Source organism: Silurus aristotelis, assembly GCF_946808225.1.
Source record: "Silurus aristotelis genome assembly, chromosome: 24".
NCBI lineage: Eukaryota > Metazoa > Chordata > Actinopteri > Siluriformes > Siluridae > Silurus > Silurus aristotelis.
This window is the reverse complement of record NC_139597.1, coordinates 19,541,050-19,558,549: the sequence shown is the minus strand read 5'-3', so window position 1 is coordinate 19,558,549 and position 17,500 is coordinate 19,541,050. Positions and strand designations below refer to the sequence as shown.

At 36.7% G+C, this 17,500-nt stretch overlaps 1 protein-coding gene across 2 annotated transcripts in view; it reads right to left on the bottom strand.

Moving 5' to 3' along the window:
* nell2b (neural EGFL like 2b) overlaps window positions 1-17,500 on the bottom strand; it is a 54,620-nt gene that overhangs the window by 6,070 nt on the left and 31,050 nt on the right. For both annotated transcript variants that reach the window (XM_083527823.1, XM_083527824.1), the window contains exons 16-18: window positions 10,134-10,274; window positions 9,356-9,549; window positions 8,578-8,754 (exon numbers count right to left, since the gene is read on the bottom strand). In XM_083527823.1, coding sequence (XP_083383949.1) covers window positions 8,578-8,754; window positions 9,356-9,549; window positions 10,134-10,274 — 512 coding nt within the window. The remainder of the gene's footprint in view (window positions 1-8,577; window positions 8,755-9,355; window positions 9,550-10,133; window positions 10,275-17,500) is intronic.

Below are 17,500 nucleotides of genomic sequence, written 5' to 3'. Positions count from 1 at the left end.
ACTAATGAGAGAAGAAACAGATGGAGCTGTAAGAAGTGGCGTTTACACGTTAATTGAATTTAATTGCTAATGTCATTATTATAATTGAGTAAACGAACATATAAAACATTGTACATAACCCACCACCCTGCTTTTCCCCTACCCCCCTGTCTTCTCTATTACACCCCTACCCCCACTGTTCACCCCCACCCCCCCACGCACACACACACACACACACACACACACACACACACACACACACACACACACACACACACACACACACACACACACACACACACACACTGTTCACCTTAATATCCAGATTTTTTACTTTTATTTTGAGATGTTTCTGTGTATATGTTGCAGTAAAATATAGTATAATATAGTGTTAGTGTAGTATAGAATAGTATATATTAGTATAGTATAGTATTGTGTTACTATAGTATTAATATAGTATTTGTAAAATATTATTATAGTATTAATATAGTATTAGTATAGTAATAATACAGTATTGATATAGTATAGTGTTAGTATAGTATTATTATTAGTGTGGTATAATATAGTATAGTATTAATTTTAGTATAGTGTTAGTGTAGTATAGAATAGAATAGTATATATTAGTACAGTATTGGTACAGTATTAGTATAGTATTAGTATAGTATTAGTATAGTATTAGTGTAGTATTAGTATAGTATTAGTGTAGTATTAGTATAGTATTAGTGTAGTATTAGTATAGAATTAGTACAGTATTAGTATAGTATTGGGGTAGTATTAGTGAAGTATTATTATAGAATTAGTATAGTATTGGTGTAGTATTAGTACAACATTAGTATAGTATTAGTGTAGTATTAGCATAGTATTGGTACAGTATTAGTGCAGTATTAGTACAGTATTAGTGTAGTATTAGTATAGTATTAGTATAGTATTGGTACAGTATTAGTGCAGTATTAGTACAGTATTAGTGTAGTATTAGTATAGTATTAGTATAGTATTGGTACAGTATTAGTGTAGTATTAGTACAGTATTAGTACAGTATTAGTGTAGTATTAGTATAGTATTAGTACAGTATTAGTATAGTATTAGTGTAGTATTAGTATAGTATTAGTATAGTATTAGTGTAGTATTAGTATAGTATTAGTGTAGTATTAGTATAGAATTAGTACAGTATTAGTATAGTATTGGGGTAGTATTAGTGAAGTATTATTATAGAATTAGTATAGTATTGGTGTAGTATTAGTACAACATTAGTATAGTATTAGTGTAGTATAGAATAGAATAGTATATATTAGTACAGTATTGGTACAGTATTAGTATAGTATTAGTATAGTATTAGTATAGTATTAGTGTAGTATTAGTATAGAATTAGTACAGTATTAGTATAGTATTAGTGTAGTATTAGTATAGTATTAGTGTAGTATTAGTATAGTATTAGTGTAGTATTAGTATAGTATTGGGGTAGTATTAGTGAAGTATTATTATAGAATTAGTATAGTATTGGTGTAGTATTAGTACAACATTAGTATAGTATTAGTGTAGTATTAGTATAGTATTAGTGTAGTATTAGTATAGAATTAGTACAGTATTAGTATAGTATTGGGGAAGTATTAGTGAAGTATTATTATAGAATTAGTATAGTATTGGTGTAGTATTAGTACAACATTAGTATAGTATTAGTGTAGTATAGAATAGAATAGTATATATTAGTACAGTATTGGTACAGTATTAGTATAGTATTAGTATAGTATTAGTATAGTATTAGTGTAGTATTAGTATAGTATTAGTGTAGTATTAGTATAGAATTAGTACAGTATTAGTATAGTATTAGTGTAGTATTAGTATAGTATTAGTGTAGTATTAGTATAGTATTAGTGTAGTATTAGTATAGAATTAGTACAGTATTAGTATAGTATTGGGGTAGTATTAGTGAAGTATTATTATAGAATTAGTATAGTATTGGTGTAGTATTAGTACAACATTAGTATAGTATTAGTGTAGTATAGAATAGAATAGTATATATTGGTACAGTATTAGTATAGTATTAGTATAGTATTAGTATAGTATTAGTGTAGTATTAGTATAGTATTAGTATAGAATTAGTACAGTATTAGTATAGTATTGGGGTAGTATTAGTGAAGTATTATTATAGAATTAGTATAGTATTGGTGTAGTATTAGTACAACATTAGTATAGTATTAGTGTAGTATTAGCATAGTATTGGTACAGTATTAGTGCAGTATTAGTACAGTATTAGTGTAGTATTAGTATAGTATTAGTATAGTATTGGTACAGTATTAGTGTAGTATTAGTACAGTATTAGTGCAGTATTAGTATAGTATTAGTATAGTATTGGTACAGTATTAGTGTAGTATTAGTACAGTATTAGTGCAGTATTAGTACAGTATTAGTGTAGTATTAGTATAGTATTAGTACAGTATTAGTGTAGTATTAGTATAGTATTAGTGTAGTATTAGTATAGTATTAGTATAGTATTGGTACAGTATTAGTGTAGTATTAGTATAGTATTAGTGTAGTATTAGTATAGTATTAGTATAGTATTGGTACAGTATTAGTGTAGTATTAGTGTAGTATTAGTGTAGTATTAGTATAGTATTAGTATAGTATTGGTACAGTATTAGTGTAGTATTAGTACAGTATTAGTGCAGTATTAGTACAGTATTAGTGTAGTATTAGTATAGTATTAGTACAGTATTAGTGTAGTATTAGTATAGTATTAGTGTAGTATTAGTATAGTATTAGTGCAGTATTAGTACAGTATTAGTGTAGTATTGGTACAGTATTAGTGTAGTATTAGTACAGTATTAGTGCAGTATTAGTACAGTATTAGTGTAGTATTAGTATAGTATTAGTACAGTATTAGTGTAGTATTAGTATAGTATTAGTATAGTATTAGTATAGTATTAGTATAGTATTAGTATAGTATTGGTACAGTATTAGTGTAGTATTAGTATAGTATTAGTGTAGTATTAGTATAGTATTAGTATAGTATTGGTACAGTATTAGTGTAGTATTAGTACAGTATTAGTGCAGTATTAGTACAGTATTAGTGTAGTATTAGTATAGTATTAGTACAGTATTAGTGTAGTATTAGTATAGTATTAGTATAGTATTAGTATAGTATTAGTATAGTATTGGTACAGTATTAGTGTAGTATTAGTATAGTATTAGTATAGTATTAGTACAGTATTAGTATAGTATTAGTGTAGTATTAGTATAGTATTAGTATAGTATTAGTGTAGTATTAGTATAGTATTAGTGTAGTATTAGTATAGAATTAGTACAGTATTAGTATAGTATTGGGGTAGTATTAGTGAAGTATTATTATAGAATTAGTATAGTATTGGTGTAGTATTAGTACAACATTAGTATAGTATTAGTGTAGTATAGAATAGAATAGTATATATTAGTACAGTATTGGTACAGTATTAGTATAGTATTAGTATAGTATTAGTATAGTATTAGTGTAGTATTAGTATAGAATTAGTACAGTATTAGTATAGTATTAGTGTAGTATTAGTATAGTATTAGTGTAGTATTAGTATAGTATTAGTGTAGTATTAGTATAGTATTGGGGTAGTATTAGTGAAGTATTATTATAGAATTAGTATAGTATTGGTGTAGTATTAGTACAACATTAGTATAGTATTAGTGTAGTATTAGTATAGTATTAGTGTAGTATTAGTATAGAATTAGTACAGTATTAGTATAGTATTGGGGAAGTATTAGTGAAGTATTATTATAGAATTAGTATAGTATTGGTGTAGTATTAGTACAACATTAGTATAGTATTAGTGTAGTATAGAATAGAATAGTATATATTAGTACAGTATTGGTACAGTATTAGTATAGTATTAGTATAGTATTAGTATAGTATTAGTGTAGTATTAGTATAGTATTAGTGTAGTATTAGTATAGAATTAGTACAGTATTAGTATAGTATTAGTGTAGTATTAGTATAGTATTAGTGTAGTATTAGTATAGAATTAGTACAGTATTAGTATAGTATTGGGGTAGTATTAGTGAAGTATTATTATAGAATTAGTATAGTATTGGTGTAGTATTAGTACAACATTAGTATAGTATTAGTGTAGTATAGAATAGAATAGTATATATTGGTACAGTATTAGTATAGTATTAGTATAGTATTAGTATAGTATTAGTGTAGTATTAGTATAGTATTAGTATAGAATTAGTACAGTATTAGTATAGTATTGGGGTAGTATTAGTGAAGTATTATTATAGAATTAGTATAGTATTGGTGTAGTATTAGTACAACATTAGTATAGTATTAGTGTAGTATTAGCATAGTATTGGTACAGTATTAGTGCAGTATTAGTACAGTATTAGTGTAGTATTAGTATAGTATTAGTATAGTATTGGTACAGTATTAGTGTAGTATTAGTACAGTATTAGTGCAGTATTAGTATAGTATTAGTATAGTATTGGTACAGTATTAGTGTAGTATTAGTACAGTATTAGTGCAGTATTAGTACAGTATTAGTGTAGTATTAGTATAGTATTAGTACAGTATTAGTGTAGTATTAGTATAGTATTAGTGTAGTATTAGTATAGTATTAGTATAGTATTGGTACAGTATTAGTGTAGTATTAGTATAGTATTAGTGTAGTATTAGTATAGTATTAGTATAGTATTGGTACAGTATTAGTGTAGTATTAGTGTAGTATTAGTGTAGTATTAGTATAGTATTAGTATAGTATTGGTACAGTATTAGTGTAGTATTAGTACAGTATTAGTGCAGTATTAGTACAGTATTAGTGTAGTATTAGTATAGTATTAGTACAGTATTAGTGTAGTATTAGTATAGTATTAGTGTAGTATTAGTATAGTATTAGTGCAGTATTAGTACAGTATTAGTGTAGTATTGGTACAGTATTAGTGTAGTATTAGTACAGTATTAGTGCAGTATTAGTACAGTATTAGTGTAGTATTAGTATAGTATTAGTACAGTATTAGTGTAGTATTAGTATAGTATTAGTATAGTATTAGTATAGTATTAGTATAGTATTAGTATAGTATTGGTACAGTATTAGTGTAGTATTAGTATAGTATTAGTGTAGTATTAGTATAGTATTAGTATAGTATTGGTACAGTATTAGTGTAGTATTAGTACAGTATTAGTGCAGTATTAGTACAGTATTAGTGTAGTATTAGTATAGTATTAGTACAGTATTAGTGTAGTATTAGTATAGTATTAGTATAGTATTAGTATAGTATTAGTATAGTATTGGTACAGTATTAGTGTAGTATTAGTATAGTATTAGTATAGTATTAGTACAGTATTAGTATAGTATTGGTACAGTATTAGTGTAGTATTAGTACAGTATTAGTGCAGTATTAGTACAGTATTAGTGTAGTATTAGTATAGTATTAGTACAGTATTAGTGTAGTATTAGTATAGTATTAGTATAGTATTAGTATAGTATTAGTATAGTATTAGTATAGTATTGGTACAGTATTAGTGTAGTATTAGTATAGTATTAGTGTAGTATTAGTATAGTATTAGTATAGTATTGGTACAGTATTAGTGTAGTATTAGTACAGTATTAGTGCAGTATTAGTACAGTATTAGTGTAGTATTAGTATAGTATTAGTACAGTATTAGTGTAGTATTAGTATAGTATTAGTGTAGTATTAGTATAGTATTAGTATAGTATTGGTACAGTATTAGTGTAGTATTAGTATAGTATTAGTGTAGTATTAGTATAGTATTAGTATAGTATTGGTACAGTATTAGTGTAGTATTAGTATAGTATTAGTATAGTATTGGTACAGTATTTGTGTAGTATTAGTATAGTATTAGTGTAGTATTAGTATAGTATTAGTATAGTATTGGTACAGTATTACATTACTGGGAGAGCGTTACTGGGAGAGTGTTACTGGGAGATCATTCCTGGGAGAGCATTACTGGGAGAGCGTTACTGGGAGATCATTACTGGGAGATCATTACTGGGAGAGCATTACTGGTAGAGCGTTACTGGGAGATCGTTACTGGGAGAGCGTTACTGGGAGAGTGTTACTCGGAGATCATTCCTGGGAGATCGTTACTGGGAGAGCGTTACTGGGAGATCATTACTGGGAGAGCGTTACTGGGAGAGCGTTACTGGGAGAGCGTTACTGGGAGATCTTACTGGGAGAGCGTTACTGGTAGAGCGTTACTGGGAGAGCATTACTGGGAGAGCGTTACTGGGAGAGCGTTACTGGGAGAGCGGTATTGGGAGATCGTTACTGGAAGAGCGTTACTGGGAGAGCGTTACTGGGAGAGCATTACTGGGAGATCGATACTGGGAGAGCGTTACTGGTAGAGCGTTACTGGGAGAGCGTTACTGGGAGAGCGTTACTGGTAGAGCGTTACTGGGAGAGCATTACTGGGAGAGCATTACTGGGAGAGCGTTACTGGGAGAGCGTTACTGGAAGATCATTACTGGGAGAGCATTACTTGGAGATTATTACTGGGAGAGCGTTACTGGGAGATCATTACTGGGAGAGCGTTACTGGGAGAGTGTTACTGGGGGAGCATTACTGGGAGATCATTACTGGGAGAGCATTACTGGGAGATTTTCACTGGGAGAGCGTTACTGGGAGATCATTACTGGGAGAGCGTTACTGGGAGAGCGTTACTGGGGGAGCATTACTGGGAGATCTTACTGGGAGAGCGTTACTGGTAGAGCGTTACTGGGAGAGCATTACTGGGACAGCGTTACTGGTAGAGCGTTACTGGGAGAGCGTTACTGGAAGAGCGTTACTGGGAGAGCGTTACTGGGAGATCATTACTGGGAAAGCATTACTGGGAGATTATTACTGGGAGAGCGTTACTGGGAGATCATTACTGGGAGAGCGGTACTGGGAGATCATTACTGGGAAAGCGTTACTGGAAGAGCGTTACTGGGAGAGCGTTACTGGGAGATCGTTACTGGGAGAGTGTTACTGGGAGAGCGTTACTGGGAGAGCGTTACTGGGAGAGCGTTACTGGGAGATCGTTACTGGGAGAGCATTACTGGTAGAGCGTTACTGGGAGAGCGTTACTGGGAGAGCGTTACTGGGAGATCATTACTGGGAGATCATTACTGGGAGATTATTACTGGGAGATCATTACTGGGAGATTATTACTGGGAGATCATTACTGGGAGAGCGTTACTGGGAGAGCGTTACTGGGAGAGCGTTACTGAGAGAGCATTACTCGAGACACTGCTCTTGCAGTCTGTGAACACTAATGTATGTGTAAGAGGGCAGAATAAGCTTCTTGGAGGAAGCCCATGTTTGCCCTGATCTCCGACAGGTACATTTGTGTGTGTGTGTGTGTGTGTGTGTGTGTGTGTGTGTGTGTGTGTGTGTGTGTGTGTGTGTGTGTTGGGTTAGCAGGTTGGCAGAAACTGGTAATATCTAATGGCAATAAAGTGTTCTGTTTATTATTCAGGGCTTTATCTTTATTTATCTATTCACATATAAAACTAATATTATGCAAATATTATGCAATTTCTTTGTATTTGTTTTTCCATACACTGAGCAGTTTCAGCACATTTTGTAATATAATAACAGATCACATACCAGACGCAGCCTTAAGGCAAAAAAATACAAATCTGGACCTCACACTTTTCAAATGAACACAATTGGATTTAAAGACTAAACAAATAATAAAACTTTATAATTAAATTTCATAGAAATATTCACAATGGAAGTTCCTAATCACATTTTATAGGAAAAAAGAATCATAATAAACGCTCCGTGCTCTAAAATCTGAATAGTGTAAAACTGTATACTGCCTCAGTGTACTTCTAGTGTTAATGGAATTCTGGTGTTTATCTTCTGCAGGATTTTTATCCCACATTCATTCTGATGCTACTTTTTCTGCACTAAATATTAATACACAATATGTAGAATATTATACTTTGTGTAGTAAATCTTCCTGTTTTTCTGTTCCATTTGATTCATTATGCAAATAAACCATAAAAACCCCTTTATTGTAAGTCTGGTAACTTCAGCTGTGTAGAAACGTTACACAATAGTGCGCTTCGAGTTACACGAGGCAGTCGTGTGCACATCCTCATATTCCCCACGTGTGGGTTTAGAAATACAACAGCAGGAGGATGTTTGTCCTTGATTCTAATCTGTGCTTGTGCTTGTGTATCAGTGGAGATCTACAGTGATACAGTGACGTTCATACAGAGCGTGAGCAGAGCGTGAGCAGAGCGTGAGCAGAGCGTGAGCAGAGCGTGAGCAGAGCGTGAGCAGAGCGTGAGCAGAGATGTAGTGAGGCAGTGAGGTTAATGTACAAACGCTGACAGATGGAGATTAATGGAGACATACTAGAGGCACACTGTCCTTGGGGAACGTATGAGATGATTGTTAAAACGCTAGCCCTCTTCAGGAAAGAAAACAATTCAGCTAAACTGCCTGTAAGATGATTCACACACATCAAATCCTGAGGTTCTCTACAGCATGATGGGGTTTTAGGGGTCGTATCTGAATGATGTGAAGTCTTTGGTGTAGCGAAAATAAAACAGAAATGTAGCATGATGTTTTTCTGCTAAAGAAGGTAATAAATGCTAATGAGCTCACTATGCACTGGCACTGCTGGCACTTCTCCACCCAAGTGTCCCCGCTGTTGTAAGTCAGAAGGCCACTGTAGAGGAGACACTGAGAGCTGAGACGTGGGTCACACTCTGGACAGCAGGAGACGTCGACCGTGGGGTTCTCGCAATCACACACCATCCGTCTACACATCACCAAACCTGACTGTGGAGAGAAAATACACAAAACGACTGTTATATTACAAACCATACACTGATCAAACACTGAATTAAACCCTCTATCACTGATATGGAGTTTCATCTCATTGTGTTTTTATGGCTGAGTTACAGAGAGTTCATTATACAGTAACTTCTACATTATTAGTGAACAATACGCAGTACTGAAGCGGTACGAGACTCGGTACGAGACTCGGTACGAGCAGCTGATTTATTCTGCTCATGCTTGCAGAGCCATGGAGCATATCCCAGGAACACTGACCAGGAAGCAGGAATTCATCTTAGAAGTTCATCACAGGGCATATTGCATACATTTAATATCTACTGACTGGCATGTTTTAGGTGCCAGGACTAAACCGGAGAACCTGGAGGAGAACCCAGTGTTCTTCGACTTGAAAATCTGAGCACGATTCGTTCTGAAGCAGCCGATCCGTCTAGCCAACATCAGACCTACAATCTACAGTCTATTTCCATAAATAACCTCCTGCTATCTTCATCACTGACAGATCTCCAGCTGAAAAGATACGGGTGAGATCACTCCGTCATGTTTACGCTGTGTGTTACACTGTGTGTCTGGTGGCTGTGTTCACCTGGCAGGAGCAGACAGAGCACCTGTCCTCATCCAGCACCCAAATCTGTCTGTTGTGCTTCACCTTTCCATCATGAAAACAGTCTCCTGTGCAGTTTTTCCCGTGAGGACATCTGCAGTCATAACCTCCGTCCATGTTAAAGCACACTGTGTCATTAGCACAGCTGTGTCTCCCTGTCTCACATTCATCAACATCTGCAACACACAGGGGCTGCACTTAGGACACATCTGGAGCTGATACACTGGAGACATACAAGAGTCTAAATCTTTTTAAATATTAATAATTACATTTGATATGATATCTGTATAGTTAATCACATTCAGGGTTTTAGACAACGATAGAAATAAACAAACCGTAAATGATTTATACATAATGTTCGTGCTGAGACACGGTTAATGAGCGTATTTGCATTTTTTTCTATTTTTTCTGAACGCTGACTGGTTTTGCAGTCCGTGTTAAAAAGTGAATCCTTCCCACCCCAGAACTTCACCATCACCAGGCTTCAGTGTTCAAGCAGCTCTGGATTTCTCCTAATTATAATTACAGCACTTTCTGCTAAATAAACAATATTTAACAATAAGAGCAGGGAAGCTTTTTCACACGTCTGAAACACGACCTCAGATCTCAGACCTCGTCTCTTTTCTGACCTGTGGATCTCTGCAGCTCTCCGTGTAGGAACTCACACACGTAGCGCAGACGCAGTAGTAATTAAAGTCAGGGTTATCTATTATATGTTTCAGCTCTGAACAGATCCAGAAAATCGTTCGGGGCAGCCTACCTTCACAAGACTCGCCGTTCGATAAAAACATCCCGTTGTCATGGTAACCATCACGGCATTCGCAGTGATACCAGCCTGGAAGGTTTACACACGTGGCCCGACTGTCACACTCCACAAAACCGTCCAGACACTCGTCAATGTCTGTGAGATGAACAAAAGTCAAACAGCATTTATATCAACATCATTTCTGTCCTTTAGACATGAATTCATGGTCTGTTTATGCATTATATATAAGTTTACTGTACGAATGTATATAAGAATCTAAAAATCAGGATTTTATTTAGGAAATACAGATTAAAATAGCTGATATTCCTCATCTGCAGAATCTCTGTGTATCACGTTTGCCAATGGCACAATTTCAAATTCAGGGCGTCTGTTTGTTTCTTTGCCTCACAAATGGAAAATTGCAGCAAAAAAGAAATCAAGGCCGTTTACAGCGAGTTCTGTGCAGCCTCCTTTTAAACACATGCTTTCAAATAGTCTTTTTTCTCTCTCTGGCCCTGAAGCCTGTCATCATAAAGGACTAGAATTAATGACCTTGATGGAATCAGCAATACAGTGAATACTGGACATACCTGAGGTTCACTACAACACTGGGCTTTTATACTGCTTTAGATTTCATACGTGTGTGTGTGTGTGTGTGTGTGTGTGTGTTCGAGGGGTTATGTACAGTATATGTGAAGACATTTCCACTGAAACACACAGAACGTAATTACTAACGAGAAATCTGATCTCCGCACACGTGCCACGTCGCTGACAAACAAAGCACAGAGCTCTTTTTTTTATCCATAGAAAAATTCTGATTCTTTCATTTGTCTGATTTCTTATTGAATATTGAGTTTATTTACTAGTAAATCCACAGAAATCAGTTGCAGCTTCATGGATCCACAAAAAAAATCTGCTTTCAGTATTGGGTTTAAAACTTTGTGCTACTTTAATTGAAAAACTAAAACAAAGCTGTGTTTCCCCACATGCCCTCCGTGACACCACTGCTCCTTCTCCACACTCGATTACATAATATAAGCCTTCATTATTTCTGCTCATGAGTTTTTTATTTATACCCAGAGCATTGAGATCTTCCTCTCTAAATTAGCTGGGATACGTGACTTGTCACATCATGACCATTAAGGTGTAGTACAATAAACCTTTAAAGCTTCTTCTCATCAGGCCTGGAGTGTGATAGCGACAAAAAGCACTATCACCTGGGACACGGTCAAAATCCATCCATCAGTATTGGTTTATTACATCGTGTTTACTTCATTAACTCCATTCATCAGTAGATGGTCCACACTGATCTTTATTTATTTACACAGGATTGTTTACCGCTGTTTACCCTGCCCTTCTCCTACACCTTCTCCATGTTCATGTTCCTACTCCTGTTCTTATTCTTATTCCTGCTCCTGTTCTTATTCCTCTTCCTGTTCTTATTCCTGCTCCTGTTCTTATTCTTATTCCTGCTCCTCTTCCTGTTCTTATTCCTGCTCCTGTTCTTATTCCTGCTCCTCTTCCTGTTCTTATTCCTGCTCCTGTTCTTATTCCTGCTCCTGTTCTTATTCCTGCTCCTGTTCTTATTCCTGCTCCTGTTCTTATTCTTATTCCTGCTCCTCTTCCTGTTCTTATTCCTGCTCCTCTTTCTGTTCTTATTCCTGTTCTTATTCCTGCTCCTCTTTCTGTTCTTATTCCTGCTCCTGTTCTTATTCCTGCTCCTGTTCTTATTCCTGCTCCTGTTCTTATTCCTGCTTCTGTTCTTCCTGTTCTTATTCCTGCTCCTGTTCTTATTCTTATTCCTGCTCCTCTTTCTGTTCTTATTCCTGCTCCTGTTCTTATTCCTGCTCCTGTTCTTATTCCTGCTCCTGTTTTTATTCCTGCTCCTGTTCTTCCTGTTCTTATTCCTGCTCCTGTTCTTATTCCTGCTCCTGTTCTTATTCTTATTCCTGCTCCTCTTTCTGTTCTTATTCCTGCTCCTGTTCTTATTCCTGCTCCTCTTCCTGTTCTTATTCCTGCTCCTGTTCTTATTCCTGCTCCTGTTCTTATTCTTGCTCCTCTTTCTGTTCTTATTCCTGCTCCTGTTCTTATTCCTGCTCCTCTTCCTGTTCTTATTCCTGTTCTTATTCCTGCTCCTCTTCCTGTTCTTATTCCTGCTCCTGTTCTTATTCCTGTTCCTGTTCTTATTCCTGTTCTTGTTTCTGCTCTTATTGCTGTTCCTGTTCCCCCAAACGTTATGTTCCATGCTTGTTATTATTCCTCTCTCCTTCCTTGGATGTGATTAGTGTGTACACTATGATGTGCTGAGTCTGGCTGGTGTTAGTCCTGAGTACCCTTAGTGTGTATGTGATTTATGAATGTCACATGACATGTCACTATGAAGTCGTAGCTTGTGGGCTTATGACACAGCAAGTGATTCTTTAAATCAGACATCATTACAGATATGTGAAATACACGCTGCTCTTCAGACAGTATAACAGCGTAATCTATACCTTCATCATACACTGATACAGCAGTGTTCTGAGCACTGGAGCTGAAAACAAACATCAGGAATCCATTGTGTAATCACATAAACCAGGAAGAAGCTACAACATACAGTACAGTACACGCTAACATTATACAGCACACGTGACGTGTAGTAATGTTCTTCAATTCATACCACAGGAGTGAAGAATACACCAATCAGTTCTTAGAATAAAACCTCTCGAACTCTGATGATCTCATTACACTGGTGTGTGAGCTATTAGTCAGCAGGTGATAAGTCAGTGTGTTGGACGCTTCTGTAAAGCTCTAATTGACTTTCACAAAGTCCAGACTGTGATGTCTAGACGACTGGGTCAGAGCACCTCCAAAAAACGGGTACCCCAGTATGCAGGGGTTATTACCTACAAAAAAGTGCTCCAAGAAAGAAGAAGAAGTGAACCAGTGACAGAGTCATGGACCTCTCTCAGCAGATTAATGATCTCCAACCATCAAATTAACCACCTTACAACTTAATGGTGCTGGATAGCAAACACACACATACGGAGGTCCGGTATAGTCCAGACCAAGACCAAGTTCTTGACTTGCTGTTTTGGAGGCATGAGGAGGAGCTACACATTACTGTAGCTGCTGGTTAAGTTAAACACAATTAAACACACTTACTATACACTTATATTTACACACTGCTTCTACACTGGCAGCTGGAATTTCAGGCTCTTGTAGGAGTGTAAGTCAAATGAAAATGATTCTGTTGCTACACTCTGAACATTTTGAACATCCAGTACTTGTTTTTTTAAAGCAGCCCTGTGGTGAAAGGAAAACACCAAACATATCAGTGAGTCCGTCTGCTCACACAGGAACATGGGATGCTTTCAAAAACATGGCCTACACACTAAAAGATATGAAATCAGACAGTACATACTGATTTTTCTCTTTAAAAAAAAAACCACATTTCACCTCTTTTACTGATTTCAGACCTTCATCCCTCCAGCTCTCCTCATTCCCATCCTGAATGTGTGTAAAGCAGCAGAGAAAAACGATGATCTCCTCTGAACTGTTTTATAATCAGCAGCTCTATTTTTTTACTCGGCCAAAGAAATTCCCGTGTTTTGCTTTCTGTTGGCTGGCGAGCGTGAGGTGGAGGAGCTCACAGGTCAGAAGATGCACTTAAATCACTGAAAAGTAAAAACCCTGCTTCCAGAAGGAATCCCATGTCTTTCACGTCTCCTGTTCTTTTTCCTTGAGTAAATTGGTTTTTCCTTTTATTCGGATTTGTCCAGTCACTACTTGTGGGTCAAAACCTGTAGATGCTTCAGCTGAACCACGAGCTCTCACCATTAATAGTGATATATTTTATTTATTTTTCCTGTTCACCCTGGCTGTAAGTTCTCCCCGTACTGCTCCACTCATGATTCTCCTCAAACACTGAGTTATTGGAGTGTCTGGTACACCTCGTTATCTTCACATCCGTTTATTACTATATACATAATCATTTATATGGCACCCTACACACACACACACACACACACACACACACACACACACACACACACACACACACACACACTTGGAGGCCAGAGGACACCAGAGAACCCAGAGGAAACCCACACACACCAATGCAGACAGCAATGTGACTGCTAACCTGAGCTCAGGACTGAACCCCTGCAGCCTTTTTCTAATAATCACTGCACTGCGTGTGTTTCAGCTCCGTACTGTACCTGCTGCTCCTCTACTCAGCTCAAACACTTCCTTTTTAGCCACATGTAGGTTTTATTTTGTGTTCAAGAGAAATTAGAATGAAAAGCAGGGAAACGAGGGGATGGAGGACAGTGTCTGAAAATATTTTTCATTTTAAAGCCTTTTCCTTCAATAAAACTTTCATCCAAGACATTGTTGTAATATTTTCTGATTACATGCTTCCATAGCGGGGTTTTTTCTCGTTCAGGAAAGGAATGCGCTTGTAATCTTCCGTATGAAAGACTGACGCTGGCTGTGGATCACGTCTGCATATCTTTCTTTAAATCACCTCAATGAAAGAGTTTTAATGGTTCGAAGGTTGAGCACAAAACATGGAGTGGTATTTTTATGAGCGTTCGTCTCACAGCTACGACTTCAGATGTGTTTTTAAAGTTACACCTCAAAAAAACTAAAATACTTAAGACAAGATGTATTTAACCACCAAAATGATGCAAAAGTCAAATAACTGGCAGTGCATGTGAGTGTATGAGCTTTAAACCAGTCATCTGTCCAAACATACAGCATATTAATATAATACTTCTCATTACCCTAACCCTAACCCTAACCCTAACCCTAACGCGTCCATAACTAAGAGTTTTTCCTTCATTTCTTTTTCATTTGCAAACTAGACTAAAACTAAGACTAATTATATTCATGATCATATCCTGGGTCATGATTCAGCCTTAAACTAAAACTGTGGCATGAAATTGTTGCCAGATTGAACATCTCTAGGAGAAACACATATTGGGTAATTTGTAGGTGTATGTGTATAGTGTTAGTCATATCTACTGTACTGTACTTTTTTATTATATATTACATAACAACTGCAGCAGCTATTAGTCCCTAAAATAAATGCACTATTTATAAAAGAAAATGGAGTTCATGCCTAAAGTTCACTAGAAATCAGCTCTCAGTTTACAGGCGTTGTTTCATAAAAAGATATGACAGTTTAAGGTTTTAGTTTTAGCTCAAATAAAATAGTCGGATTTGAAAAAACGGTTTTCTGTTGATATGAATATCACTAGTGGTTGTTTTTCTGTAGGAGCCCTGAAAGGAGCATCTTAATTATACAGGGATTCCTAATTACATATAGTGGGATTAGATGGTGTCTGGTTTATTATACTGCATTATGAGCAAATGGACCTTAAATGCTGCGTCATTCATTAAATAAGTGCCGAGTCGGAGAAGGTCTCCTGCAGGAGCTCCGGGGGGAGTGACAAAAGTGGAGTTTAGTGCAGCAGGATTTTCAGGTGGACCTGCTGTCATCAGATCTGCTATCTGTCCTTCTTCCACAGAGCTGTACACTATCACCGCTCATACAGGCTTATCTACCACACATCACCTGATTCACATGTGCTTCTGATCACATCCTACAACATCTAACATCTGCTGCAGGAAGCTAGAAATAAATTCAGGTTTAGATCACATCTGTTCCTACACCAGCCCGTTTCATCTCTCTACATGTATCTCATGTGCTGGTGATCTGAATGTTAACTGCGTTGAAGCAGAGTCTCCTACCCCTGGGTGTGAATGGTTCCTCTACCCCGGGGGTTAAAGCAGGCTTCAGATCGATGCTAACTCAGGATTAAGTGCAGCTAAAAAAAAAGCTCTACTGTCTGTCCAAATGATGAATCAGTGTTCAGTCTAACTCAAGACCAGATAACCTTCTCCCTCCACTTGAACAAGGAGACCCAAACCTGTTCCCAAACCTGTATGAACACTGACTGCTCCCCAGACCTCCTCACCTTCTCACCTACATCAGTCCAAAATCTTCCCAGAAGAGTGGAGATTATTATAACAGCAAATGGGCACTAGATGTGGAATGAGATGTTTAAAAAGCTCAGCTATTAACACACTTTTGTTCCATTTTTTTTGGGTTAAAACACATTTCACCGTTTTCCAGAATTCAACTTCTGAAAATAAATTTCCAGGCCACCAGACATTTTTTCAACAAAAACATCCAGTAGAAAGAGAGCAGAAACAAACACACCTGCAAAATGAGTGACGTACACACACACACACACACACACACACACACAAAACACAGACACACACACACACACACACACACACACACACACACACACACACACACACACACACACAAAACACACACACACACACACACACACACACACACACACACACACACACACACACACACACACACACACAAACACACACACAAACACACACACACACAAACACACACACACACACACAAACACACACACACACAAACACACACACACACACACACACACACACACACACACACACACACACACACAAACACACACACACACACACACACACACACACAAACACACACACACACACACAAACACACACACAAACACAAACACACACACACACACACACACACACACACACACACACACACAAAACACAGACACACACACACACACACACACACACACACACACACAAACACACACACAAACACAAACACACACACACACACACACAAAACACAGACACACACACACACACACACACACACACACAAACACACACACACACACACACACACACAAAACACACACACACACACACACACACACAAACACACACACACACACACACACACACACACACACACACACACACACACACACACACAAACACACACACACACACACACACACAAACACACACACACACACAAACACACACACACACACAAACACACACACACACACACACACACACACACACACACACACAAACACACACACACACACACACACACACACACAAACACACACACACACACACACACAAACACACACACACACACACACACACACACACAAACACACACACACAAACACACACACACACACACAAACACACACACACACACACACACACACACACACACACACACACACACACACACACACACACACAAACACACACACACACACACAAACACACACACACACACACACACACACACACACACACACACACACACACACACACACACACACACAGAGATCCTGGCATTAGCTTTTCATTCTCTCTCTCCATGTGAGTGTGTAGGTTTTCTCTCTGGATGCTGTTGAACTCTGCTGTGACGCTTTTACGTAATAAACACCGGTATAAATACTGATTGTGATATAAATCTGATCAGATCC